The sequence below is a fragment of the Xenopus tropicalis genome, chromosome 2, assembly GCF_000004195.4.
Source record: "Xenopus tropicalis strain Nigerian chromosome 2, UCB_Xtro_10.0, whole genome shotgun sequence".
Classification (NCBI taxonomy): domain Eukaryota; kingdom Metazoa; phylum Chordata; class Amphibia; order Anura; family Pipidae; genus Xenopus; species Xenopus tropicalis.
In genome coordinates this window covers 77,584,406-77,611,484 of record NC_030678.2, presented here as the reverse complement: position 1 = coordinate 77,611,484, position 27,079 = coordinate 77,584,406, and the positions used below count along the sequence as shown (strand labels likewise).

General features: G+C 39.8%; 1 protein-coding gene across 4 annotated transcripts in view; it reads right to left on the bottom strand.

Moving 5' to 3' along the window:
• The window catches only part of rps6ka1 (ribosomal protein S6 kinase A1), a 79,173-nt gene extending 54,275 nt beyond the window's left edge, over nucleotides 1-24,898 (bottom strand). Inside the window, exons 1-3 of one of the 4 annotated variants that reach the window (XM_031895666.1) lie at nucleotides 24,557-24,898; nucleotides 21,700-21,748; nucleotides 8,775-8,819 (exon numbers count right to left, since the gene is read on the bottom strand). In XM_031895666.1, the coding sequence (XP_031751526.1) occupies nucleotides 8,775-8,819; nucleotides 21,700-21,748; nucleotides 24,557-24,570 (108 nt within the window). In that variant the 5' untranslated portion in view covers nucleotides 24,571-24,898. 4 annotated transcript variants of the gene reach the window in all.
• Nucleotides 24,899-27,079: the final 2,181 nt, after the last annotated feature.

The following is a 27,079-nucleotide window of genomic DNA, read 5'->3' as shown; positions in this document are numbered from 1 at the left end:
CTGAAATAATTTGGATGAATATAAATGGAACATAGCAGCGCTTAGGCCCATTTCTTCACACTTTACAGATAGCAAATTACTGCTGTTAAAGCTGCTGGGGCCTTGTGAACTAATGTTTCAACTCATATCAGCATGCTGAAATTAAAATACAAGACAAACCCCAAAAAAACCCACCTCTTGCAAATTAACATGCAGCGAGAATAGCTTAACAGTTTTCCATCAGTCCTCCCTCACAAAGCTTTCAGAGGATAATTTAGCACGTAGAATCTTCCTATTTCTTATCCATCCAGTATTTGCCACGTGCATAGTGCCAGAACATGGTTTGGTGTTAAACACAGGTTCTAAAGAGGCACAGCAATGCTAGGATCAGCTGCTGCAGGAGAACATTTAGAATATAACACAGGAGTGTGCACACCATGTGTCTGTTTTCCAACACAGCTCTTAATACAAGACATAATACAAACATCATGCAGATGCATATTTGGAAACATATCACAAGACTCAAAATGTTATTTGTTAAAGGGTCAGATTCAGGGGGCTTCAAAATTTACATTTATTGCACCGATTAAGAATTCTCGCATTTTTAACACAGTATGCCAAACATCAATACCCCAATGAGATGGGGGTGGATGCAATTGTTTATAATGTGCTGGTAACCTGATCAGATAATAGCTTAATGTCACCTCCTACTGTGCTGCTGAGAGCATAAAAAAAGGATGAAGCAAGGACTGAGATCAATACCTCTTCCAACTCCCAGTTATTGTATCTCTAGTAAAAAGTGAATGTCTGATAGTATAAATGTTTATCTCTCCTGCACTGTGGATTGTAAGACAGATATATATAGTATGTTTTACAAAGGAATAAATAAACAGTGGAAAGACACAACCCAGGCAAAACTAGCTTATAAACCAACCTAAATGTATTTTCCACATTAAAAAATGTGTGTGTATGTGTGTGTATATATACACATACACACACATATATTATATATATCCAATCCATCCAACACACTCAGGGCAAGCAGGTGCTTTCTATGGACTGGATGTGATTTGGGGGTTAGCCCCTGGCCATTGTTCTTGGACTGGCGAGTGTCGGGAAATTATATTTATAATATATATATATATATCACACACAGAGTTAGTCACCCATGATAGATCTCTGCTACCACGGGTGACTAACTGCTTTCGCTTTGCAAAGTCATGCAAAGGTGCCTGCAGTAGGTTATTCACCCACAGCAGCAGAGATCTATAGTGGGCAGCTAACTTGCTCCATGGGCCATCAGCCTTAAACAGCATTTTTTGAGAAATGTCAGAAATTATGTCTGTAAAATTTGTCTTAACAATTGTGAAATTTTCAAATATTTTTCACCAATCCACAACTATTACACAAAATATTTAATATAAGAGTAGTGTGAGCATTAAAGTATAGAATTCAGCTATCCCCATATATTTATGTGTGCTAGTTTCATCCAGGTTGTGCATTCTTTTCATTATTCATGTTTAACATAGTTTATCATTGGTGGTCTCCTTAAGACTAGAGGGAACTGTGGTTCTTAACTGAGTTAAGACTCTATTCTAGGTCCCCCACAGGAGATATATTTCTTATTTTTGCTACCTGAATGAACCCTATACAAGCCTAGACTGGAGTTGAGCACTTAAGAATGAGAAGCGTTCCAGACAAAGGCTTGCCTGGAGATGCCTGAGAGATATCTGATGAAGCTCTAGTCAAAAAGCATGTTATATTTGGCAGATACCCTTTAATGAAGCAAGGAAGCTGCAGACTGTACATTGCCAGAGGGGAAAGATTGCACAATAACACCTGGATAGCTGCTCCTGGACTGGCAATAAATATTTATTTTATTAAATCAAATTATTAAGTAGCTGTTTAAATGAATATTTAAATTTATTTCTAAATACTAAAAAATTCTGATAAACTAGGTACAGGACAGTAAATAAAATTACAGTACAACAAAACGGTTTCCACATTCCAACGGGTGTTTATATCATACATACAGGTTACATACAAATATTGACTGCAGGAGTTAGAGAGGGACCTGCTCAACAGAGCTTCTAAAGCATCTAAAAAAGAAAAAAAATCCCATAATAAAAAGTTAAAAAACAATTACTCTGGTACTGCAAATATTATAATCTTACTCAACACCTTAGGAAAAGTAACACTGAAAAAGTAAAAAATCTATTCTACCCTGCCCCAATTATTGCCCTATCCGGCAAACCATTTAGTATTTTGAATGCTTTATTAGAAAATACCTGTTAAAACTTGATCGATCCTAGCCTGACTCCTTCCTATAAAGAAGGAAAACTAAATGGAATTTGCAGTAAACCATACTAAATGGTTTGCAAGATAGGGCAATTATTGGGGCAGGGTAGAATAGATTTTTTACTTAAAAATTTTTAGTGTTACTTTTCCTTTAAATGCAGGAAATAGATCTATCTAAGACAGGACATACATATTGGTGATTGTTGCAATATGTGAGCATTTCCCCACATACTAGGCTAGTAACAAACGGATGTATAATGCAAAACAGTAGTCAGCACAACTCCTTTAAAAGGAACAGTAACACCAAAAAATTAACGGCTACATAGCGGGGTATTTATACAAACTATAGTAATGTTTTAAAGAAAACACACCCATTTTACCAGTGCAGGGCAACAGAAAATTATATTTTAAATACTTTAAAAACATCTATTTTTTGCGGTGTTCCGGTTTTACTCATAACTGGCAACCATCCAGCACACATCACAAAAAGCCACAAGTTAAACACCAATATCAGTTCAGATAAATCTGCCTTTATTCACAAACAAGGGCACATATTGCAGAGGTCTGCATGGAAACACTGCTGTTCAGAACCTTCAATCCACCCTTGCTTGTAACAAAGTAAGTTAGGTTGAAAAAAGACGTACGTCCATCACGTTCAACCATAATGCCTATATATAACCTGCCTAACTACTAGTTGATCCAGAGGAAGGCAAAAAACCCCATCTGAAGCCTCTCTAATTTGCCGCAGAGGGGGAAAAAATCCTTCTTGACTCCAAGATGGCAATCAGACCAGTCCCTGGATCAACTTGTACTAAGAGCTATCTCCCATAACCCTGTATTCCCTCACTTGCTAAGAAGCCATCCAACCACTTCTTAAAGCTATATAATATATCAGCCAGTACGACTGATTCGGGGAGGGAATTCCACAACTTCACAGCTCTCACAGTATGTATGTATATCTTTATTTATAAAGCGCTACTTATGTATGCAGCGCTGTACACAGTAAAAAATCCTTTCCGAATATTTACAACGGAACCTCCCTTGTTCTAAACGGAGTGGGTGCCCTCGTGTCCGTTGGAAGGACCTACTGGTAGTTAAAGCATTAGAGAGGTTATTATATGATCCCCTTATATATTTATACATAGTTATCATGTCACCTCTTAAGCGCCTCTTCTCCAGTGTAAACAGACCCAACTTGGCCAAAATAAAAGTGGTTTTATCTAGGGCTTGGCGATATACCGTTTAATACCGAATACCGGTGTTTTTTTTTTTTTTTTTTTTTAAACTATATTCATTTTTCAGATACCGCAATACCGGGGTGTCAGGGTACTCACCCGTGCGGCCTGGTCTCGCTCGTCCCGTTGTCCGCGGGACGTTGCGCACGCGCGTCCAGGTGCGCGTGCGTCAAAGCGCATGTACATGTCAAAGCGTGCACGTCTATGACGCGCTGACGGCGCCAGTTCTGCGCATGCGTGGGGGGTATTTAAAGCTATCAAACGCCTCCTCCTGTGCTATGTTGTCTGCGGCCTTGCCTGGGAAACTAAGCCTGCCTGATTTACCTTACGACTTTCTGTTGTCGATCCTTTGCTTGCCTGACTCTGATTTTCAATACTGCAGTAATTATTCTCTAATTTATTAGGAAATGGGGTTAACACCTAATCATGCATGGAAAAAAAAATACCGTCAAATACCGTGACACCAATATAATTTTGAAAAATACCGTGATATAAATTTTTGGTCATACTGCCCAGCTCTAGTTTTATCTGAATTGTTATTGATGCAGTTCAGCTTATAACAATGATTTATTTTGTACAGGATTATGGGCCAGTATGATTGGCTATCTTGGCATTCCCGTAACATATGTATCAGGGAGCCCTTATCCCAGTTGCATCTTGTGCATACATGAGGTATAGCAGAATTCAAGGGTCCACTGAACAGTTTGATGCTCATTATGCATAGGATCACCAAAGTATCATTTAGAGACCCCAAAAGGAAGTTAGTGCATACAAATTGCCCCAGAGATCACATCCACAACTAAAAAAAAAAAAAAACCCAACACATTTACTGCATTTTTGTGGGATTAAAAACTCAAAAAAATTAATTGACCCCCCCCCCAACCATATATTTTTGGAAAGTACACATTTGGGTGAATTCAGAATAAGCACCCATGTCTTTCTACAACAAACTACAGAGTTGCAATGCTTTTCAAAACTGGAAACCTAAAAATCTCCTCAAAGCTTCCACTTTCAAGCATCGTATAAGTAAGTTGACCCCAGAAATCCTCATATTTTCAGAAAATACTACCAAACTATGTGGCATGCAGATGCACCCAAATCTATACATAGGAGACAAACTTTCCATGTGCAAAAACAAATAATGCCGAATGCAATAAAATTGCTAAAATACAATAAAAACCACTGAAATCAATATTTTTTTTTTCACCTAGTGTAATCTGCAGTCAGAATCACAGTTTGAATATTTTGGCTTAGCCAAATTAGTTTTACAGACAAAATCAAGCAAACAACACCTATGCAGAACTTAAAATGCAATAAAATGACTTAAAAAAAAGTCACATTCACATAAAAATGTAGAATGTTTAAAGGGATCACAAACGTTCAAGCACCACTGTAAACTTTAAATGATATCCAGCCTATTACTAGGTTTACATTTAGTGTAGCAAACTGGCTTAGGGGAAGGGCAATGTGGACATCTAGGCATGTTGTAAGACAATTTTAAAAGGGAAATTATCAAGGTTTTCAGTTGGCTCAATTGGATCTAGTAGCAGTGCAATGGATTTAGAGGTATTTTAGAGGTATTTGCTGATAAACTGGAGTTGGCTCTGAATTTGCATAAAGCATTCTACACTTTCAAAATAGATTTAACGCTCTCTGCGTACATCTGAATATGCTTGTCATACGGGCCGAATTTAAGACCATCTTGATGTGGGATCGAATTTATTGAGCTAAAAGTTCCATGGCCAAGGCAAAGAGGAGGGGTAAAAGAGGACCACCATGCCTTGTGCCCTTTTAATTTATGACCAATACCAAATTTTTTAAGGACTAGTCATTGGTAGGGCCATGCAACATTTTCAAATGCCATTATAGTTCTTTGCACTGGGTAATTACGTGAGCTAGGTTCGTGTACAAGCGTCTGATATTCAAAGCAGAAGATTTACCTGACATAAATCCCATCTGGTTCTCATGAACCAAGTTTAATATAACCCAGTTTAATCTTGTTGCCAGCACTACAGTGGCATTATAAAAGGGATGGGGGGGGATGGAGCCCATTGTCAGTGCATTATTAAAGAACAAGTAAACCTTTTTTTTTTCTATGAGTAAAATTACTCTAAACAGCCTCCAGAATTACTTACCTTTGTCCCAGCATTCTCTCTGACCTGTTTCCTCAGTCAGAAGGTATTCTTTTTGGTTGCTTCCTTGTGCAGAGTGAAGCCCCGGCCCCACTTCCTGTTCAGTTCTCTCTTCAATTTGACAAGGTTGTCAGAGTGGAGAGCCTTCTGCGCATGCCTGGAGGTGGCAGCAGGAGCCAGTCTGTGCATTAGCCGTTTTTTTTTTGATGAGAGACCTGAACAGGGTGGGGGCGGGGCTTCACTCAAAAATTAGTTGCGTTTCGGTCCCCGTCGGGACCTTTCTCAAATTTTATATATTATATATATATATATATATATCCAAAAAGGACCAGCAACACCGAGTTATATTCCAAAAACAATCAATTGTGTATTAAAAACGCATGAACAGCCAACGTTACGTTTCGGTCCCCATCGGGACCTTTCTCAAGGCAACCATGCTAACCAACCCCATGAAACGTAACGTTGGCTGTTCATGCGTTTTTAATACACAATTGATTGTTTTTGGAATATAACTCGGTGTTGCTGGTCTTTTTTGGATATTTAAATCATTTACCTTGCACCCGAGCTAAGAGCTGAAGCAGAGTGCCACCCTGGGTTCGCTATAATATTATATATATATATATATATATATATATATATATATATATAAAAATAAAGAAAATTTTATTGTGTCAGACTATCTGACTAGTCTGACACAATAAAATTTTCTTTATTTTTACTAAGACCTGTGAGTGCGGCATCCATTCTTCCTTTTGCTCTATTTTGTATTTTGCATACTGCACCCAGGCATCTGTGACCCTGTTGAAACGTGAGTGCCTGCTTGTTCTTTTTTCTTTTGATATATATATATATATATATATATATATACACATACACAGTGGTGTGAAAAACTATTTGCCCCCTTAAAAACCGTTAACTATTAGTCAAAGATAGCATAATTGAACACAAAATGCAGTTTTTAAATGGTTTACGTTATTAAGGGAGAAAAAAAACTCCAAATTTACATGGCCCTGTGTGAAAAAGTGATTGCCCCCCTTGTTAAAAAATAACTTAACTGTGGTTTATCACACCTGAGTTCAATTTCTGTAGTCACCCCCAGGCCTGATTACTGCCACACCTGTTTCAATCAAGAAATCACTTAAATAGGAGCTACCAGACACAGAGAAGTAGACCAAAAGCACCTCAAAAGCTAGACATCATGCCAAGATCCAAAGAAATTCAGGAACAAATGAGAACAAAAGTAATTGAGATCTATCAGTCTGGTAAAGGTTATAAAGCCATTTCTAAAGCTTTGGGACTCCAGCGAACCACAGTGAGAGCCATTATCCACAAATGGCAAAAACATGGAACAGTAGTAAACCTTCCCAGGAGTGGCCGGCCGACCAAAATTACCCCAAGAGCGCAGAGACAACTCATCCGAGAGGCCACAAAAGACCCCAGGACAACATCTAAAGAACTGCAGGCCTCACTTGCCTCAATTAAGGTCAGTGTTCACGACTCCACCATAAGAAAGAGACTGGGCAAAAACGGCCTGCATGGCAGATTTCCAAGGCGCAAACCACTTTTAAGCAAAAAGAACATTAAGGCTCGTCTCAATTTTGCTAAAAAACATCTCAATGATTGCCAAGACTTTTGGGAAAATACCTTGTGGACCGACGAGACAAAAGTTGAACTTTTTGGAAGGTGCGTGTTCCGTTACATCTGGCGTAAAAGTAACACAGCATTTCAGAAAAAGAACATCATACCAACAGTAAAATATGGTAGTGGTAGTGTGATGGTCTGGGGTTGTTTTGCTGCTTCAGGACCTGGAAGGCTTCCTGTGATAGATGGAACCATGAATTCTACGGTCTACAAAAAAATCCTGAAGGAGAATGTCCGGCCATCTGTTCGTCAACTCAAGCTGAAGCGATCTTGGGTGCTGCAGCAGGACAATGACCCAAAACACACCAGCAAATCCACCTCTGAATGGCTGAGGAAAAACAAAATGAAGACTTTGGAGTGGCCTAGTCAAAGTCCTGACCTGAATCCTATTGAGATGTTGTGGCATGACCTTAAAAAGGCGGTTCATGCTAGAAAACCCTCAAATAAAGCTGAATTACAACAATTCTGCAAAGATGAGTGGGCCAAAATTCCTCCAGAGCGCTGTAAAAGACTCGTTGCAAGTTATCGCAAAGGCTTGCTTGCAGTTATTGCTGCTAAGGGTGGCCCAACCAGTTATTAGGTTCAGGGGGCAATTACTTTTTCACACAGGGCCATGTATGTTTGGATTTTTTTTCTCCCTAAATAATAAAAACCCTCATTTAAAAACTGCATTTTGTGTTTACTTGTGTTATCTTTGACTAATAGTTAAATGTGTTTGATGATCAGAAACATTTTGTGTGACAAACATGCAAAAGAATAAGAAATCAGGAAGGGGGCAAATAGTTTTTCACACCACTATATATACCTTGACGTGTTCAATACTTATTTTCCCTGCTGTATGGTCATGGAATGCCTCAGTGACTTATAACATCCTTAAATTTTACTACAAGGGGGTACATAATTCACTTAATATTTAACAGGGTGTGCATTATTCATTATATAATGTACAGTTTAGCCATTTCCCTTTGGCCCAAACTGTAAATGATATCCTTCTAAACAGTGCAATCCTATGTCATAATACACCGTTTATAACTTTGAGACACATACTAATTTGTGTGTCTCTCAAGCGGTTACCCTCTCCTCATTCAAATCTTCCTCAACTCTTTAACTCTGTAAAATGTATGACTTGGTCTTTACATGTACATTAGATATTTCAAAAGGCAGAGAAGCCAAAAACAATTATTTACATGAGAAATTCCAATGCAAGAATTACTAAGTATATTTTAATCTTGGGAAGATTAACTGCTTCAGACTTTAAAAGTAGCATGTTAGTCAGTAAACTGTTTGACCATATGACCAAACTTTAAAGATTGTATTTCCTAAGAAGCTGTACATTATTCCTTTGGGACTATAACCTCAAGGTCAAACACAACCTTGTCATATTTACACACAATTCCGTCACTTTACAGAGGAATCATTTCCACATCCAAGAATGTGTAATGTAAAACTGCAAGCACAAATATTAAGGGTAAAGACAAATTATTCTTACCTTAGAGATATGCCGCCCAGACTCTTCTCCACCAACATGTCCATTCTGCAATATAAAAAAGGAACTTAATGTAAACTGTGATATCAGAGTTTCAGTTTCAAGTAAAAAAATATATGCAAATTAAAACAGTTAGCCAACAATTTAAATCAGTGTTTGTCAATGTACAAGTCACTCCTTGGCAGACCAACTTTTGTCCAGGGCCCACCTACCCCGAAGAACTCATAGCAAGGTTACATATCTATTGGAAAATATTGGTGTGAAAACATTCAAACATAGTTTCAAGAATATCTAGGACAGCTAATGTGTTCACCCAAAATCTAATTTCAGCTGGGCTTTTAGTCAGGGATAGCTAAAGTAGCAAATAGGAATGATTCCTAAATCTCACACAATGTGGTTCTTGGGACGGCCAGTCCAACAGTTCCCATTACGTGAATTTCTAATTTGCAGAACCTTCTGGATGATAAAACTATAAATTCTGAACAGCATTCACAAATATGCAAATGGTTTCAGTTTACTTCCAGGAGGAAAGACTACCATAAAGTCAGTATTTTTCTTGACTCATTCATTATTCACCAGATAATTCCAACGATTGCCCCTGCAATGCAACAGAACTAACTCCTTAAGGGCAGTGACACACGGGGAGATTAGTCGGCATGCGACTAATCTTCCCGCAATGCCATCCCACCGGCTAGAATGTAAATCGCCGGTGGGATAGCATACGCGGCGCCACGATTTGCCAAAATCGCCCGAAGTTTCCTCTCAAGGCAAATCGCGGCACCGTGTATGCCATCCCACCGGCGATTTACATTCTTGCCGGTGGGATGGCATTGGGGGGAGATTAGTTGCCCACGACAACAAAGATTTGTTGCACGGCGACTAATCTCCCCGTGTGTCACTGCCCTTAAGGAGTTAGTTCTAAAAATGATTTAACCAATTACCTTCTTTAAATGCAAAGTACACAGCCCAAATATCATACCACAGAATAAATGTCATGCAAAACAGCCAAGACCTCATGCAAGCATTATCATACTGCAGTAAAGAGTGTCACCGACATCCTGTATAGCCAGTCGTTCCCCATTTGAGTGATTTAGCATCCTTGCTATTATGCCATACCAGACATAAGTGTCTCAAACAAGATACTGTGCTTACTATTATTTTTTGAAGAAAGGATTTGCTAGATATATAACTAGCTAAGTGAAGGATGCCATCCCTCACTGATGCTAATATGCCAGTAAACCACTTGTGTGCATTTTTAGGATACAATATTTTATTTATGTTTTGACTCACAAACATGTTTGATTATCACAATAATTCAAATCCAGTCTTACAGCCACTAGGCCAGAATTAGGTCTAGCTGGAAGGATGGCTTTTCAATGTCAGAATATCAATTCTGATCACAGTTTAAACATTTTTGGAAACATTGTAAGTCATACAGTTTCAAATCTAAAATTATCTGCCAATCCATAATAAAATGCAGCAAAACAGAGTGATGGCATTTAAGGTGTTTTCACCCTATGACATCTCTTTGAATATGGGTAATAAATATACAGAGGTGTAATTAATCTTAGTGGTCCACTGATAGGATTGAGCTTTCAATGCCACCAACCCTATGGGGTGAGAAATATAACTCACACTCTATCAACAAAGATGGAAATTCATTCATCTCTTCATCACCAGAGCAACAGCAGTGCTCACAATGTTTAAGACACTTTAAGCCTATAAGAGAGCTGCAGACAGCTAGGCAGGGTGCTTCTAGCACAGAAAAAATAAAATGCAGAGTAACATTTGTAGAATTATCAATAGCTCAAAGATAATACCATGAAATTGAGGGTTAAAGGAAGGATGAAGACATCAATCATAACTGCAAAGTCCACATAAAAATAAGTTATATATAAACAAGGTTTTAGTTTAGTGTATAGACATAGGCCGATTACCAGCTTACTGACATAATAGAACCTTCACTAAAAGGTACAGTTAGAGAAGTCTTACAGCATTGCACAGTCATCTTCTCAGAGTCTTCATTTGCAAAAAATTTTAAAGGTTAAATACTGTCATAGGAAAACGTTTTTTTTAGCGCATCCGTAAATATGTATGTATGTATATGTTTATTTATAAAGCGCTACTTATGTATGCAGCGCTGTACAGTAGAATTCATTAATACAAAGCTTTTCCAGCAGAATGCTGCATTGAAATCCATTTTTCAAAAACAAACAGATTTTTTTATATTTAATTTTACAATTTCATATGGGGCTAGCCATATACTTTATTTCCCAGGGTGCCAGAACCATGTGACCTGTGCTCTGATAAACTTTAGTCACACTGCTGAGCTGCTGCCGATCAGCAGAAGAATGGGATGGTAGCAAGAAAGCAAGTAGATTTCAGAATAGCACTCAATAGTAAGAAATCCAAGTCCGGCCTGGGACTCCTCCAGTTGCATGTGCTTATGAGAAACAATAGGTTACCTGAAAGCAGTTCTAATTTGAAGCACTGGCTCCTTTTGAGAGCTCAGACTCAGACACAATGCACTGAGATGGCTGCCTACACACAAATATTACAACAAGAAAATACATTTGTTGGTCCATGAATAAAATTTTAAATAGTAGAGTGAATTATTTGCTATGTAAACAAAGTAATTTAGAAATAAAAAAAGTGCACCATTAAAATCATGACAGTATCCCTTTAAAGCTGTATCCAGTGACTGCAGTGAAACCTGGAATCTATGCTCATTCAATGCCTGTAGTTTATTTCCTAGAGTAAATCACAATTGTCTGTTCACTGTAGATGCAATACAAGGTTTCCAAAACACAGCATAAATTTGATTTGAGGCAATGCAGTGTATTTGATGTTATTTTTTTTTTTTTTGGACTATACTGATAAGCCATTATCATACACCACCATTGTATTTATCAATGTTTTTATGGACTGTAGTTAAAATAGGAACAAAATGTTAAGTTAAAACATGTATATAAAAGAAGTTCGGTGTCAAGCTAAATCTTTGCTTGTTTTTTGTCTTTGTTCACATTTTGAGAAACGTGTTACAATCTTCAATTTGCTCATCACTTTTTGAAATGGTGTGTTATATGCATACCTGTGTTATATTCATCACCTTTAATTTGTCTTTATTTTTTACCTTTCTAGATCAGCCTTTGCCTGCTATTTTTCCAAACCCTTCCCCTAGGCTGTGAGATTTTCCTTATGATCTACTACTAAAAAATATTGTTCAGTGCTCTCTATAAAATACAAACACAGATCTTTTTGTTTAAAAGACTTGCTACCTTTCTCAGGGATGGCATGATACATGCGGTTTCAATTACATGTTCCCTCATTCAGCGTACCTTACCATTTCCATGGCAATGAGAAAGGAGGAGGGATGCAGTACATTCACTGCTCTACTGATTGTTTAACCCTTCTTCTACTGGAGTCTCCACCTTCCCATGGGACAAAGGTCAAAATAATCTGTTCTTTTCCCCACATACAAAAATTATACTTGCTGACCCAACAATACAGATTAGTTTACCACTTCAGTATTGACATATTCCACAGAAGTATAAAATGGCTATGTTACGATGAAAGACAAATTATACCATAATGTCTCACATCATGAAAATGATTCTGTTCTTAATAATCCTTCTGCTCTATAATTCAGTTGTTAAATTAGGCTTTCACTGATCCTAACAATGTGCCTTGATTCACACTACTGTACAAAACTGTAGCAATACTCTTAATTCTGTGTGAAATGCAGGCCTCCTGCTTGCAGACAAATGGCACAGAACAGAGATGTCTCATATGTGGGACTTTACTGCTTGAAAGCGAAGCAATGCCAGAAGGTGGTTTATATCATTCAGTACCCGGAATCTACACCATACAGCTAAAAGTATCCAGACACTCCTTATAAAACATAAATCCTTATTTATAACACTTACTAGCATGTTCCAAATTGTCTTTGGAAGCAAGATCAGCTTCTTCAGGAGCATGAATTTTACTATGAACAAGGAAACACACAAGCCTTACACTCCATGAATATAAATGTCAGTGCTAAAGTAAGTATACAGAATTAATTCCCTGCTAGTGCTGGCAGGCCAAGGTGGTATAAGAAGCAGGTTCATTGTATGCTTATGAAAAACAACATATTCCAAATGTTTAGGGGGAAGTCTTAAATGTTTTGTTGCCCAGTTAACTACTACTAAGCCACTTGATGCTACCACCAGACACTGGTACAGTGGAACAGACTTCACTATCAAGTGTGGGTTTGGCATTTGCTAGGACAGTACAGTCAAACTGCCGGCCGTCTGTGTGACTGCTTACCTTAGTGTAAACTTTAAATGGTATCAGTACTGAGATTAATTTGCCCCCTGCATGGTTTATGCCTCAGATTCAGAGGCTGTAATCCCCTGTATTGTTTCTACATGTAATTCCCTTTACTCTTCACACTTTTTAATCCCCTGCATTGTTCACCCCTCAGGCTCAGACTGTAAGCCCTCACATTGTTCAAAGACCGTAGGAGCAGCGCCAGCATTGTGTCAATGCATGTTCTTCCTGCCCTATGCTGCCTGTGTGTGCCATACTCTGCCTGCCCTACCCTGTCTGTGTGTGTCATACTTTGCCTGCCCTATGTTTCCTGAGGGAGGTGAACTGGCAGGAGTTTGTTCTGGGAGTTTTTTAGCATTTGCAAATAGTCATTACATGATCTCTAAGGTGTGTAATTATATGCGGAATGTTGCTGTGCTATCCACAGGGGAGGAAGAGGCATATAGATTTAAGGGTATGTCTTCTGCGCTACCACATTAATGTGGGTATGGTCTTAAAAGCTCTTGGGATAACATGGGTGTGGTTTGAAGTGGGTGCAGTTTAAAAGGGGGAGTGTTCAAAACTGGCCTCTCTTATCGGCCCTCCACCATGTAGGCCAGAAAAATTCTGGCCCTCGGTACCACAGAAGTTGGACAGTGCTGTGCTACACTACCTGCCTGAATGCATAATGCTGACTGTAAAATTTGATGTTGAAGGAACAAGTGGTCTGGGGCTGATATTAATGGTTTGGTCTCAGTGACATGCTACCAGTGACACGTAAATTTAATGCTACAATATACAATGACATGCTTGATTACTGATTACTCATTTCTTGCAACAGTTTGAGAATTAGTTTCCTGCTTCATCAGGTGTCTATGAGCTAGACCTGGACCCCAACATCATTTGTTTATTCTCACTAATGCTCTTGTGGATGAATGGAAGCAATACTGACCACATCAGTGTCCAACCTCACTAATGCTCTTGTGATTAAATGGAAGTAATATCGAGTGTAAACCCTTTTCCTAATTGTAAAGACTGTGATAGAATATTTCAAAAGTAGGACTAACTTCATATTAAATACCCCTGGTTTGAGCAGTGGAGAAGCAGATATATGGTTACTGTCAGTAATATGGTGTGTATTACAAATATGAGACCGCTGAATTATTAATGTTAAGAAATGTTAAATGTTTTGGTTTTGAGTCCAATTTTTCTGAAGTGCATCTCTAAATATGCATTAAATATGTGGTATCCTTAGAACAACCACAGACTGCAGTTGGACTGCAGTGCACGTGCATATATATGAGGGATGCACTGAACGCACTTTTAGGATCCAGCTAAACCCTTTGCGAAAGATTTGGCAAAATATCGTACCGAATCTGAATTTGTTTGTGCAAATTAGGACAAGAAAAAATTAAAGAGAAAAATCTCAACTTCCATGTTTGTGTGAAGTGATTTTAAGGATTCTGTTCAGCCGTATCTGAATCCTGATGAAAAAGGCCAAATCTTGGCCAAATTCCAAACCAAATCCTAATACATAGCATCCATAATACATATAGAATCTGGAGATACAGATACTAGAGTTGCCGGAGATTTCCAAGTGTGATGTTGGATGTGACAAAAGATGCACCATACCACAACTGTCCATATTTTTCTAGCATGTACAAAATTTGTAGAATAAAAAAAAAAAATTTACTGTTTTTATATAATACATTAGCTAGGAAAACAAATGAGTGTATCAAAATAAAGCTTAACAGAGTTAAAGCTTCTCCACCGCCACCCCCCCCCCAAAAAAAAAGACAAAAAAGTCTGTTTCTGGTCTATTTGAAAACAATTTGAATGAAAAAAGAATTTGGAAGGTGAACATCCCTTTTAACCCTGGGTCCTCAGATCTTACAAGTCTTAGCATGTTTTATGCCTTGATTATATGCTAATAATTGCTCCAGCAACATGTGTAGGACCGAGGTTATGAAACAGGCCTCTAGAGTTTATAAACGAAGTGCACAGATGTGATTTGCTCCTCGTGAAAACTACCAGTCATCCATGTTGTACTTAATTATTCTTTTAATCTTTTTTTGTCTTTTAAGGCCACAAATGGATCCACTTAAAATAAACTAGACAATAATCACTACAATCATGTGACAAAAGAATTCACTGTTGACAAAACTATAATAAAAGGATGAATTAATTATTGGTTTAATTAATTCCTTAGAAGGGAACAAAGCCATGCAAACTCTTTTTAGAATAGAGAAAGCTCATGCTTTGAAACCAAACGTGTCTTTTCCCACAGAAGCATGCATAGTTAAAGTCAATCCAGACCTGGCTTTAACTGCTCATGCTTCATGATGGTGACCACAGTGGAAAGGACCTGAAATGACTTTAGGTGGCGCCTGCAAACAACCCCGTGCTACTCTGCATTTTTCAATAATAGTTTCATTTAATTTTGCCTTGTTTAGAGTAAGACATACCAAAAATCATCTGTATTTCCTAATAAAACAGCAACAAAAGTATGTTTGGTACAAGTCCTAATCGTTGAGCCAATTCTGAAAAGGGGGGCTTACTGTCCCTTTAAAGGAAATGTAACACTAAATTTTTTTTAAGTAAAAAAGCTATTCTACCCTGCACCAATAACTTGCCCTATCCTGCAAACCACTTAGTATTTTAAATGCTTTAATAGAAAATACCTGCTAAAACTTGGCTTCCTGTCAATTAAAGTACGGCGATACGGCAAAGGAAGGAGCTGAATCCACTATGCAACGATCGATTGATCGAGCCTAGCCTGACTCCTTCCTATACAGAAAGAAGGCTAGGCTCGATCAATTTTTTGTAAGGTGGTGATGGATTTTTTAATCTAGGGAATTAAGGAGAGTTTTGTTAATAAGGCACCAGAGCTAATATAAATTATGTAAAATTTTGTAAAGATACCAACTAAAAGTAGACAGTGCATTGAACCCTAAACCGCTGCTGTACCACCCGCACTGGGCCCTAACCCGGCACACCTCCGAATTTATAGACTTGCACACTGGACGCGGAAGCTTGCACAGTAAGGCAGAGAGAGTGGAAGGAAGCGCTCAACCCGAGCTCTCTTTAAAGGGTAAACCCGCTGGTCCTGCGGGTGTTGGGCCAGCCAGCACATCACTAGTATGTTGCAGGCCCACAAATGTTTTTTGTGTCCATTAGAGTAATATGTTTAGGTAATACATGGTTGAAAACATTAGTTTTAGTGCATCTCATCTTGCTGTTGTCTGGCATACACATTTGAATAGGTAATGTACCATGGCAAAAGATAACTAATACATCTGCTGGAGCCAATCAGATCATGGATTGTTGCAAAACTGGTGGTACTGGGAGATGTGCAAACATCTCTGTACCCGCTCAGGTCACAGATATTAAACTATACAAAATTCACCCATCCAACTATGGCTATATTTTAAATTAGAAAGTGGTATTGTCTTTAGCAATTGCAAATTTGAATAAATAAGTCAAGCAAACACAATGGTCAATGGGAAGCTGGATAAGACAGTCTTCTGAGGTTTCATCTATGAAGGTTTCACTATCATAGGCAGCACGGGTTTGTTCCGGTCCTTTAGTTTAATCCCACACTCCAAAAACATACAGGCATGTTAACTGGCTTCTGACTAAATTGTGAAAAAATATGTAACACTCCAAAAATAAAATGAAAAATTAACCTTTATTGATCCATCATCTCCACAGCCAAAATTGCCAAACGCAGGGACCAGAAGAGAGCTGTTCTTTGCCCCCCAAGTCTCTAGAAAGAAAATACATTCTATTGTTCTGTGTTCTAAGTAAATTTGCAAATATTCACAATTTTGCACTGGAGAAATTTCCCCAAGCAAAAAGGTGTGAATGTTTTCCAGTACATGGTTAATTCATTGAAGCTTTTTGTACTCTCCTTTCAGTAAATTAGCAATGCTGTGGGGAATTTTCATTTTGTGATGAAAATGCTCCGCATTTTTTTTTACCCTTTTAATATATATGCCGCAATGTAGGTACCTGCCAGTTAGGAAAGTAAAGGCCACACCTATGTATGTTTTTATTTATATAGCTCTGGTTGTTGTACAGCAGAAGTGAAAGTGTAGTTTTTAATAGACAAACATCATCAGAAGCTTAATTAAATGCCTGTTTTGCAAAACCTTCAAAATTGTTATATTTGCTTCCTCAAAATTGACACCACTGTACTGTGGAAGATTTCTATTTTACTGTATACTTAATAAAATGGACCAGCACATATGAAAGTATTACATTCCACTTCCTGATATAAAGCATTAAATACACTCATTTCCAGAACTTCACTGTGCTGCTTAACCACTAAGCAACTGTGACTTCAATGTGGTGGTCCAAAATACAAATCCTGTACATTTGACGACTACACATATCAAACAGCCAAACCTTAATCCAATCTTTGGACAATTAATAGACAAAATGACTACACACTTATGATATCATGTCAAAACTGGCCAGGATCTGTCCATACACGACCAACTTAACATCTAATTCATATTTAGGAGAAAACATATTTACCAAGATGGTTTATACAGGCATTGGATCTATTATATAAAATGCTTGTGTAAAGAGCACCATGAGATTGGCATGCGTTCCCCCCAGGATGCACACATGCATAGTAACTCCGGCGCCACTCTGTGCTGCATCATGACTTCAGCAGATGCTGGGGTCACTTTTGGAGCAAAATTCAAATTTAAATAGCATTCCTTGGCTTGTTTCGGTGCCCAAGCTGGTTTACTCTGATTTTGCTGAAGCCTTAGTTGTACTGATTCCTGTTGTTGTTTTTACTCTTGCCTGTCCCTGACTTACGAATCTCTGCTGCCTGCCACTGACTATTTGCATGACTTTGACCCTGTCTTCGCCCTATTCCTTTCGTACCACGTTTCCAGATTAACCTTGGCCATGTGTAGGACTGTGTCAACTTTGCCACAGAAAGTCCAGGGCCCCAAAAGGTGTTATTGAATACCAGGGCTAGCAGGGCTCTCCTGTTACACCAAAGAGGTTACTACTGGCAGTTTACGGGCTCCTCTACATTACAGTCCATTACAGTTAGCTTGGGTCAACATGGAGCCCTCACCCACTGCTGTTCATCTATTCCACTCCCTTTAGCTCTTTGCTCCCGACTGGATACCCACCAAGATGATCAGGGTGCTTCCACTCATGGCCACTACGAGTACCTAGTCATGCCCTTTGGGCTGTGCAATGCCCCTGCAGTCTTCATAAGTTATATTTTTCATATGTTGCAATCATTTGTGCGTATTGGGGTGTACTGCACACACAGGCTGGGTAGGGCAGGCACAGTATGGCATACACAGGCAGCATAGAGCAGGCACAGTATGGCGCAAACACAGGCAGGGTAGGCCAGGCAGAGTATGGTACACACAGGTAGCATAGGGCAGGCAGCATATGGGAGGCAGAGTATAGCACACACAGGCAGCATATGGTACCATACTCTGCCTGCCCTATGCTGCCCATGTGTGGCATACTCTGCTTGTCCTATGCTGCCTGTGTGTGCCATACTCCGCCTGTGGGAGGTGACAGTGGTTTGTTCTGGGAGTTTTAGCATTTGGAAATAGTCATTATATGGTTACTACCATTAATGTGGGTATGGTCTTAAAAGATATCATGATAACATGGGTGCGGTTTGAAGTGGTTGCCGTTTAAAAAGGGGGAGTAGTCAAAACTGGCTTCCATTAACATCCCTCCACCATGTAGGACAGAAAAATGTCAGCCCTCAGAACCACAGAAGATGGACAGCACTGCTATAATGAATCTCCTGTCTGCAGCTCTTCAGGCAAGTATCTGTATTAAAGGGATTTTTTTTTTTTTTTACATATGTCATAGACCGACTCCATGCTATGAAGTTGGAGGTTCCATATGGTTATCTACATAGAATATCAAATTCATGTTCCTTCCTCTAACTTGGGTCCTCGTTACATTGGTCCTTTGAAAATAAAAGAAATCATCAATCCTATTTGTGTTAGGCTCGAGCATCCTCCCAGTATGAATATTTTTAACTCCTTCCATGTCTCCCTCCTTAAACTGGTGGTAAATAATGCTTTTTCTTCTGCCTCTCCTCCTCATGTTTCCATCAAAGGTCATCAAAAATTTTAGGTTCAGGAGACTGTGGATTCTCCCAAGTTTAGAGGTAGCATTCAAGACCTTATTCATTGGAAGGGGTTTGGTCCTGAGAAGAGATGCTGGGAGGAAGCTAGAGGCACTCATGCTCCTCACTTAGTAAAGCTTTTTTCTGGGAAACCTTGGGAGCCCTCGGGTGGGTGCTCCTGAAATGGAGGGGGGGGGGTACTATAAGGAGCACAGGGGCGCCCCAAGCTTCTCTGCTTGGGTGCACATTCTTCCCCGGTGTGCACAGTAGCACTTTTGGTGCAAAATTCAAGTTTAAATAGCGTTCCTTGCCTGGTTTAGTGTACTCGGACTTTGCTGAAGCCTTTGTTGCACGGATTCCTGTTGGTTTTTTGACTTTTGCCTGGCCCTGACTTACAAATCTCCACTGACCATTTGCCTGACTTTGACCTTGTCTTCGCCTGATCCCTTTTGTACTGCATTTCTGGATTAAGCTTGGCCGTGTATAGGGTCCTTGCCAACTCCGCCGAACAAAGTCTGGGGCCCCAAAAGGGCGCCGGTGAATACCAGGGCTCTCCTGCTACACCCAAGAGCAGTTTATGGTCTGTAACAGCTTGGGAGCTGGGACCTTCTGATTATGGGGCATTTCTGTAATTTAGCTACTAAAAACCATTTTAACAAGAAAAAAGATCTATAAAGGTGGTTTAATAACCAAGATTGATTCATGCTAGCTTTGTTATCATCAAGTACAAGGAACTTTATTACAGATAAAAAGGAGATCATTGAAAAAAATATGAACTGTTTGCTTAACGAGGGCACTATGGAAAACATTTACATATTTCAGAGCTTTTTGGGTAACAGGTTTCCATTAATAACCAATTTATATTCCATGGTGGCAACCCTACCTAACAATCAAGATCACATGCACCTCAAAGATTAGAGAAAAAAATCATAGACTATAGGTAGTCTGCATTTATGAAATTCGGTACATGTCCAAAAAACTTATAAAGATCCACAATTCAATCAAGTTTCACATGCATAGATCTCCCTCAGATTCACAATGATATCTCTGCCAAGCCTGTCCTGAACCAGTAAGCAACAAAAAGATTTCTAAAAAGCTATTTTGGACTGAGGTGTGTGGATGAATTGGAGTCTGCAAGACATTCAACATTAAAACTGTCTCCAGATTCTTCAATGTCTTTGCTCAGAATTGTATATAGTTAAGTGCAGCAGAGACTGCAGATAAAAGCTTCCATTTTCTCATCTTTAACAGGAATAGCAAAATGGTGAAGGAAAATGTAAGAACACGAGGCAATATTAAGACAAAAATATATGGAGAAATAGAATGAGGAAAGTAAATCACTACCAGGAAGAGGAAAGATACAGTATAGTTTGAAAGGGGAAGAGGAAGCAGTGCAAGTAAAATTTTGCTGCTAAAATTAAGACTCAAGTGGTGGCAGTGGTGGGGGGTAATAGAGGCTGGAGATAAAGTCAAAGATCCCCTTACAAGTCTTGACTATCCAATTCCATTGTGAACAAGACCTGAAACGGCTATGTAAGCCAGATAGGTATGACTTCTGCGTTGAATTCGAATTTTGCATAGCCTACCGTTTTCACAGCTTTTGTTACTCAATTAATTTAGTAAAATGTAAACCTTGGCTTACATCATAGTTAACAGACAAATAGCTTGTTACCCCACCTCTCTGAGTGCATGGTTGGAAATTGGAGCACAGGCTCAGTTTGAACTTTTTCCAGATTTGACAAACACATCAGAGCCCACCAATCAGTGCAGATCCATATGGTGGCTGAGGAATCTGTTCTGCAAAGCTCTGATTTTTATGAATGTACAGGTATTTATATATAAAAGTATAGGATCTATTATCCAGAAAGCTTGGGGTCTGGAGTGTTCTGCATAGGGGATATTTTTATAATTTGGATCACCATACTGTTAAATATTATTTAAGTATTATATAAACCCAAAAAGGATGGTTTGCTACTAATATAGATTTGTGCAGCTTAGTTAGGTTCAAGTACAAGTTATTGTTTTATTACAGAGATACAGGGAAAAAAAGTGCATTTTAAGCAAACACTCTAAAGAAGTGTTTCTCAGCTTTCTGGATTAGAGATCCCGCACCCGTATAGCGGTTTATGTTAAAGGGTTATGTGGGCTTTAATATAATTTAGTTTTTTGTTGTTTGCAAAACATCCCTTGTTTTTGCAGCTTGCACTATGTCTGCTTTAAGAAGGAGCATCCAAGGCAAGGTAAGTGTGGGAGAAAGACAAATGAAAAGTTGAAGAGTAAAAAGAGATTAAAAGGAATAATAAAAGGGAAAAGCAGGAGAAAATAAGTAAGAAGGATTACACAGGAACATACAAAATGGAAAGGTGAGGAAAAATAAGGGAAAGTAAAGTGGTAAGCAGAGGAATGAAGAGCGAGAATAGAAAGAACACAAGTGAAAGTTAGAGGGGGGAAAAAAGCGATGGAAGATGTTGGAAAAGTGAGAGAAAAGGGGTAAAAATGAAAAAAGCATACCTGGGAAGTGATGAAAAGTAGATAAGAGAAGCACAGAAGTGCAGAAATGCTAGAAGGAGACAAAATACAAAGGTATAGTGAAGGAAAGCAGTAGATTGGAGGCTAAAAAAATATGCAAAGACAAGCCTAAAGGTGGCCATACACGCACCGATATTATCATACGAAACCTCGTTTCGTACGATAATCGGTGCGTGTATGGCATGTCGGTGAGTCGACCGATATCGCAGGAAGCTGCCGATATCGGACGACTCGCCGATCGGACAAGTTTGAAAATTTTGATCGGGCGCCATAGAAGGCGCCTGACCAAAATTCTCCCTTCAGAGCTGAATCGGCAGAAGGAGGTAGAAATCCTATTGTTTCTACCTCCTTACCTACCGATTCAGCCCTGAATGGTGTGTGGCGGATCTTACGATGTTTCGTGCGACCGATGGTCGTACGAAACATCGTCAGATCGCCACGTGTATGGCCACCTTAAATCATGGAACAACAAAGTTGGTGAACAGGGTGCTATGCTACGTATATACATCCATAATGAAGTAAACCTGGTTTTTAGTATTGCTCTTAATTTTGACACCCTTAGAAATTATGCAGAAGTATAATATGAGGTAAACCTTTTTCCCCTTCAGGTGACCTAACTGAAGGAAGAAGTGTTTTAATTTTGACTGTCAGTAATCAGGAAATGTTTATACACGCAGTGCCTCAAACATAAGAACTAAAGTGCAGTTGCCAACTGCAACCAATCATGTCTCTTTCTAACAGTAGTGGACTGTTGAAATCTAATTGCTGATTGCACACAAAACACCACAAACACAAACAGTATTTGAGATGCATTAATTTTCTCTGACAGTCAAAGCTATTAAAGCAGATAGGTATTAATGGCAATTTGCTTTTTTGTAATGTGTGCGTGGTTCATAGTTTGTTCTTTTTATAGCTAGGAGACATACTTTCTTTATCATGCTGAACTGGGTGCGCCTGCGGAGCGATATCTTTTTTTCCATGTTTAGCTAATCCTCCCCCTTGATTTCATTTAACCAGTGTATAGTGTAAACCTTTGTGCACCACTGCCGTTAGCAATGCAATACCTTCTAGTTCTGCACCAGCAAAATCAACACACAGCACCCTGAAATGTTAAAATTTACTCTCTGCCCTTTGCTTTAATAAAGAAAGTGTAATATAATGTGGGGTGTTTTAATTATTGTGGTCTAGTGGAAAGAATCCACTTCAGCATATACACCAAATATATATTTATAAAAGGGAATGGCTAGCGAGTTGCCTAGATAGTGCTTCTACATTTAAGTACTTTCTTAACTGAACAAGCTCAACTATTGAAATAGTATATAAAGGTGTAGGATCCCTTTTCCGGAAACCCGTTATCCAGAAAGTTCCAAATTACGGAAAGGACATCTCCCATAGACTCCATTATAAGCAAATAATTCTAATTTTTAAAAACAATTTCCTTTTTCTCTGTAATTATAAAACAGTACCTTGTACTTGATCTCAACTAAGATATAATTACGGTAATACTTACTGGAGGCAAAACAATCCTATTGGGTTTTAATGACGTTTAAATTATTTCTTAAGGTCCCCATACACGGGCCAACTATAGCTGCCGATATCGGTCCCTTGGACCGATTCGGCAGCTAATCGGCCCGTGTATGGGGAGAGCCGAGCAGCCTGGCCGACCGATATCTGGCCTGAAATTGGCCAGATCTCGATCGGGCAGGTTAGAAAATCCGGTCGGATCGGGGACCACATCGGCTCGTTGATGCGGTCCCCGATCCGACTGCCCCATTGCCGCCCACATAATCCGATCGTTTGGCCCCAGGGCCAAACGATCGGATTATTTTTTTTTTTACCTAAAGGCTCCCCGATATCGCCCACCCGTAGGTGGGGATATTGGGGGAAGATCCGCTCGCTTGGCGACATCGCCAAGCGAGCGGATCTGCTCGTGTATGGCCACCTTTAGTAGACTTAAGGTATGGAGATCCAAATTACAGAAAGATCCCTTATCCGGAATGCCCCAGGTCCCCAGCATTCTTGATAACAGGTTCAATACCCGAACCTGCATTCCAAATATTTTAGATGTGCTAATCTTTAATTCAGTTGGGATCTTTTTTTTTTTTTTTTTTTTTTTTTTGAAGCATTAAGGAAATTTAGTTCATGTTCAAGTCACACTGTGTTCTAAGGCACACAAGATCTTACAAAATGAATATTGTATTAAAAAGGGATTTATTGCAATATAGTTATTGAAATAAAAGCTCTCAATCTCTCAAAACATAATTAATGAACACAAATGTCAATGTATAGGAGGACATCAACCTGCGTTCTACAGCTGCTTGCTAACTACAGTCGAACTGTGGGGGACGGCTGGAACTGCAGATTCAGCAACAGGTGGATTGCTACAGAATACAGTTCCACATTAAATATATACCAAGATCAGTCAATGGCTGTTGATCAGCGGCTTCAACAGCAGGAGGGATGTGCGACCTGTGACCACAAGTTCTGCAGTAGGGAAACATAAGATGTGCAGCCTCTAATTGAATTCCGCGGTGGGGGGCTCAGAAATAGTAAATATACACCACCTCTGAAAGAAGTGCATGACTGAAATTGTGACGAATATCGGCAGCCCATAAAGAGCTGAAGGCCATCAGGTAACACGCACAGTCTTTCTCTTATGAAGAGACGCAAGAGAATGCGGCAGCAACACATACACACGAACCCATGCTATTCTAAAAGACCTATTCTAACCGTAAGTAGCTTTGATTGGTTGTAATCAGAAAACACTGCTACCTCCCCCCCTCCAACATTTTCTGACTGCTTCAGCTTCGAAACCTCGTCCGCAACTGACAGTTCTCACCTCCGTCTCCTCATGAACCACCTCCACCTCGGGCCAAAGATCCACTAGTTGTGCCAGCGGCATCTTCAACGCGTTCTCTCAGGTGCTACACAACGTAAAGCAGGGACACCGCTGCGCACCCTGCACGGCTTGAAACGCAAAATAATTAAATACGAAGATTCCAGCTTTCAGTCACTGTTTAAGTTACTATCGACAATTATTTATGATACGTAGGGTCTGCGTAGTCCAGGTCCTTTTTTTCCGCTATAACGCCTGCACCTCTCGCACTTAGTCTACACTACTCGGTGTCCGGCGACAGACTGACCGCTTGACTCCTCCTAACTCACTGACAGAAGGGCACGTGCCGCCCTGCCCGCCTACTATTGGCTCCTCCCGGTTTCTAAGCTGTCAATTGGCCCCTTGTTCAGAAAAGGCGGTGTTTCTGGTACTAACCCATTCCGCATTCCCTCAGGTGAATCTTTGCTTTTACTACTCCGAAGATTTAAGCGGGAAAGAATGGGCAACGTTTCGCTAAGTGCGCCATCTTGTGGCATGAGGCGTAAGAATAGTACGGTTCTGAGTGAGACAATCGCTTTTATATCTTGTACAACACTTAGGGGTACATTTACTAAGACACGAATCTGAACCGAATTGGAAAAATTCCGACTTGAAAACGAACATTTTGCGACTTTTTCGTATTTTTTGCGATTTTTTCAGCGTCTTCACGACTTTTCGGAAATTGTCGCGACTTTTTCGTTACCAATACGATTTGCGCGAAAAAACGCGAGTTTTTCGTAGCCATTCCGAAAGTTGCGCAAAATCGCCCGATTTTTTCGTAGCGTTAAAGCTTGCGCGAAAAGTTGCGCAACTTTTAACGCTACGAAAAATGGCCAGATTTTGCGCAACTTTCGGAATGGCTACGAAAAACTTGCGTTTTTTTCGCACAAATCGTATTAGTAACGAAAAAGTCGCGACATTTTTCCGAAAAAATCGCAAAATACCGATCATTACGAAAAAAATGCAATTGGACGCATTCGGCCCGTTCGTGGCTTAGTAAATGTGCCCCTTAGGGGCCGTTCATTAAACCACGCTTTTTTTTTTTTTTTTTGAGAAAAAAAAAAATCAAAATTTTTGTAATGCCCACGATAATTTCGTTAAAATTCCACAACTTTTTCGTGGGTTTAGTTAACTTCCACAAAAAGTCATATTTTTCACAAAGACTACAACCATTTCGGAATTCATTCAAGCTTTGGTATCGTGACTTTCTTTTGGCCAGGTTGGATCTGTAGAGTGCCGTTGAGTCCTAAGGAAGACTTCCAAAATCATATGTAGCCCACTTTAGCTGGCAGTGCTGCTACTGGTGCCCTCTTGGCTTACTTCTGGCGCAGAAGTCGTGAGCCCCCACTTACTATGGGGGTAACAGGGAGTCTTCACTGTTAATGGCATGCCTCCACCCAGGGGTGATGTGGGACTATAACTCCCACCCTGGGACTTGATATTACACTGTAACCTTTGTCAGGGACTCCACACAACTCCTGGCTCCTTGCCCCTCCCATGGGGTAGTAGCTTACCGGCAAGTAGGTGATCCCTTGTGCAGGAAAGAGCCAGACACACGAGGATATGATGAACCAGATGAGTGTCTTTATTTGGGCAGAACCTCTCCAGGAGTGGCATACATTCAACAGGGCAGATACTCCTTAGCTTCACCTTAAGAGAACCTCTCTCACGTTGGGTAACCCACGGTACTCCCGCCAAGTGATCCCATTTAGGTGCTCCCCCAGGTACTCTTGCCGAGAGACCCTCTCTCTGGGCTCTCCCCAGTACTCTCGCCAGGCTAACCCACCTCAGGGACTCACCCCGGTACTCACGCCTAGGTACCCTCAGATTAGGAATCTCTCTCTAGTGGCGGCTTGATCCTCCTACCTAGACACTTTGGGCCCTGATCTCCAGCAGATGTATTGCTGGGGGGCCTTAACCCCACTACCACTTCTGGAGGGGCAATATCCGCACATTCTAACATACTTGTCACTCCTGGAGCAACCTATCACAGAACTTACTGTCTACTAACCCAGCCTGTAGTACTCCTCTGCCAGAGGCAGTCCCAGGACTAAGAAAACCCACAGCACATGGCTGCATCCCTTTTTATAACCTTGCACACCATCCTGTGGCTGTAACCCGAACTGCAGGGATACTCCCTGTTAACTACTGACACCCCAGACCATACCAAGTGTCCCATTAACCAGTTCCACCCTGGGGCCTATACTAGGGGGGTCCTCTTATGGGGCCCATTTTTGTCAAACCCCTACACATACATTGAAGGTTTCAAAGCCAGAAAGGTTTAGATCTAGATTTCTTTGAAGTGTCCCCAATGGTTCCCATGATGTGGTGACCTTACATTAAACGGGAATACTATCATTATAATTTATTTAATATAGTTGTTTTTTATGCAGCCATAATCAGGTCTGAAATAATATGAATGTCAACCAAACTGATGCTGTGACTCCACTGCCCCAAACCACATTGTTTTTCAGTATTAATTTTGAG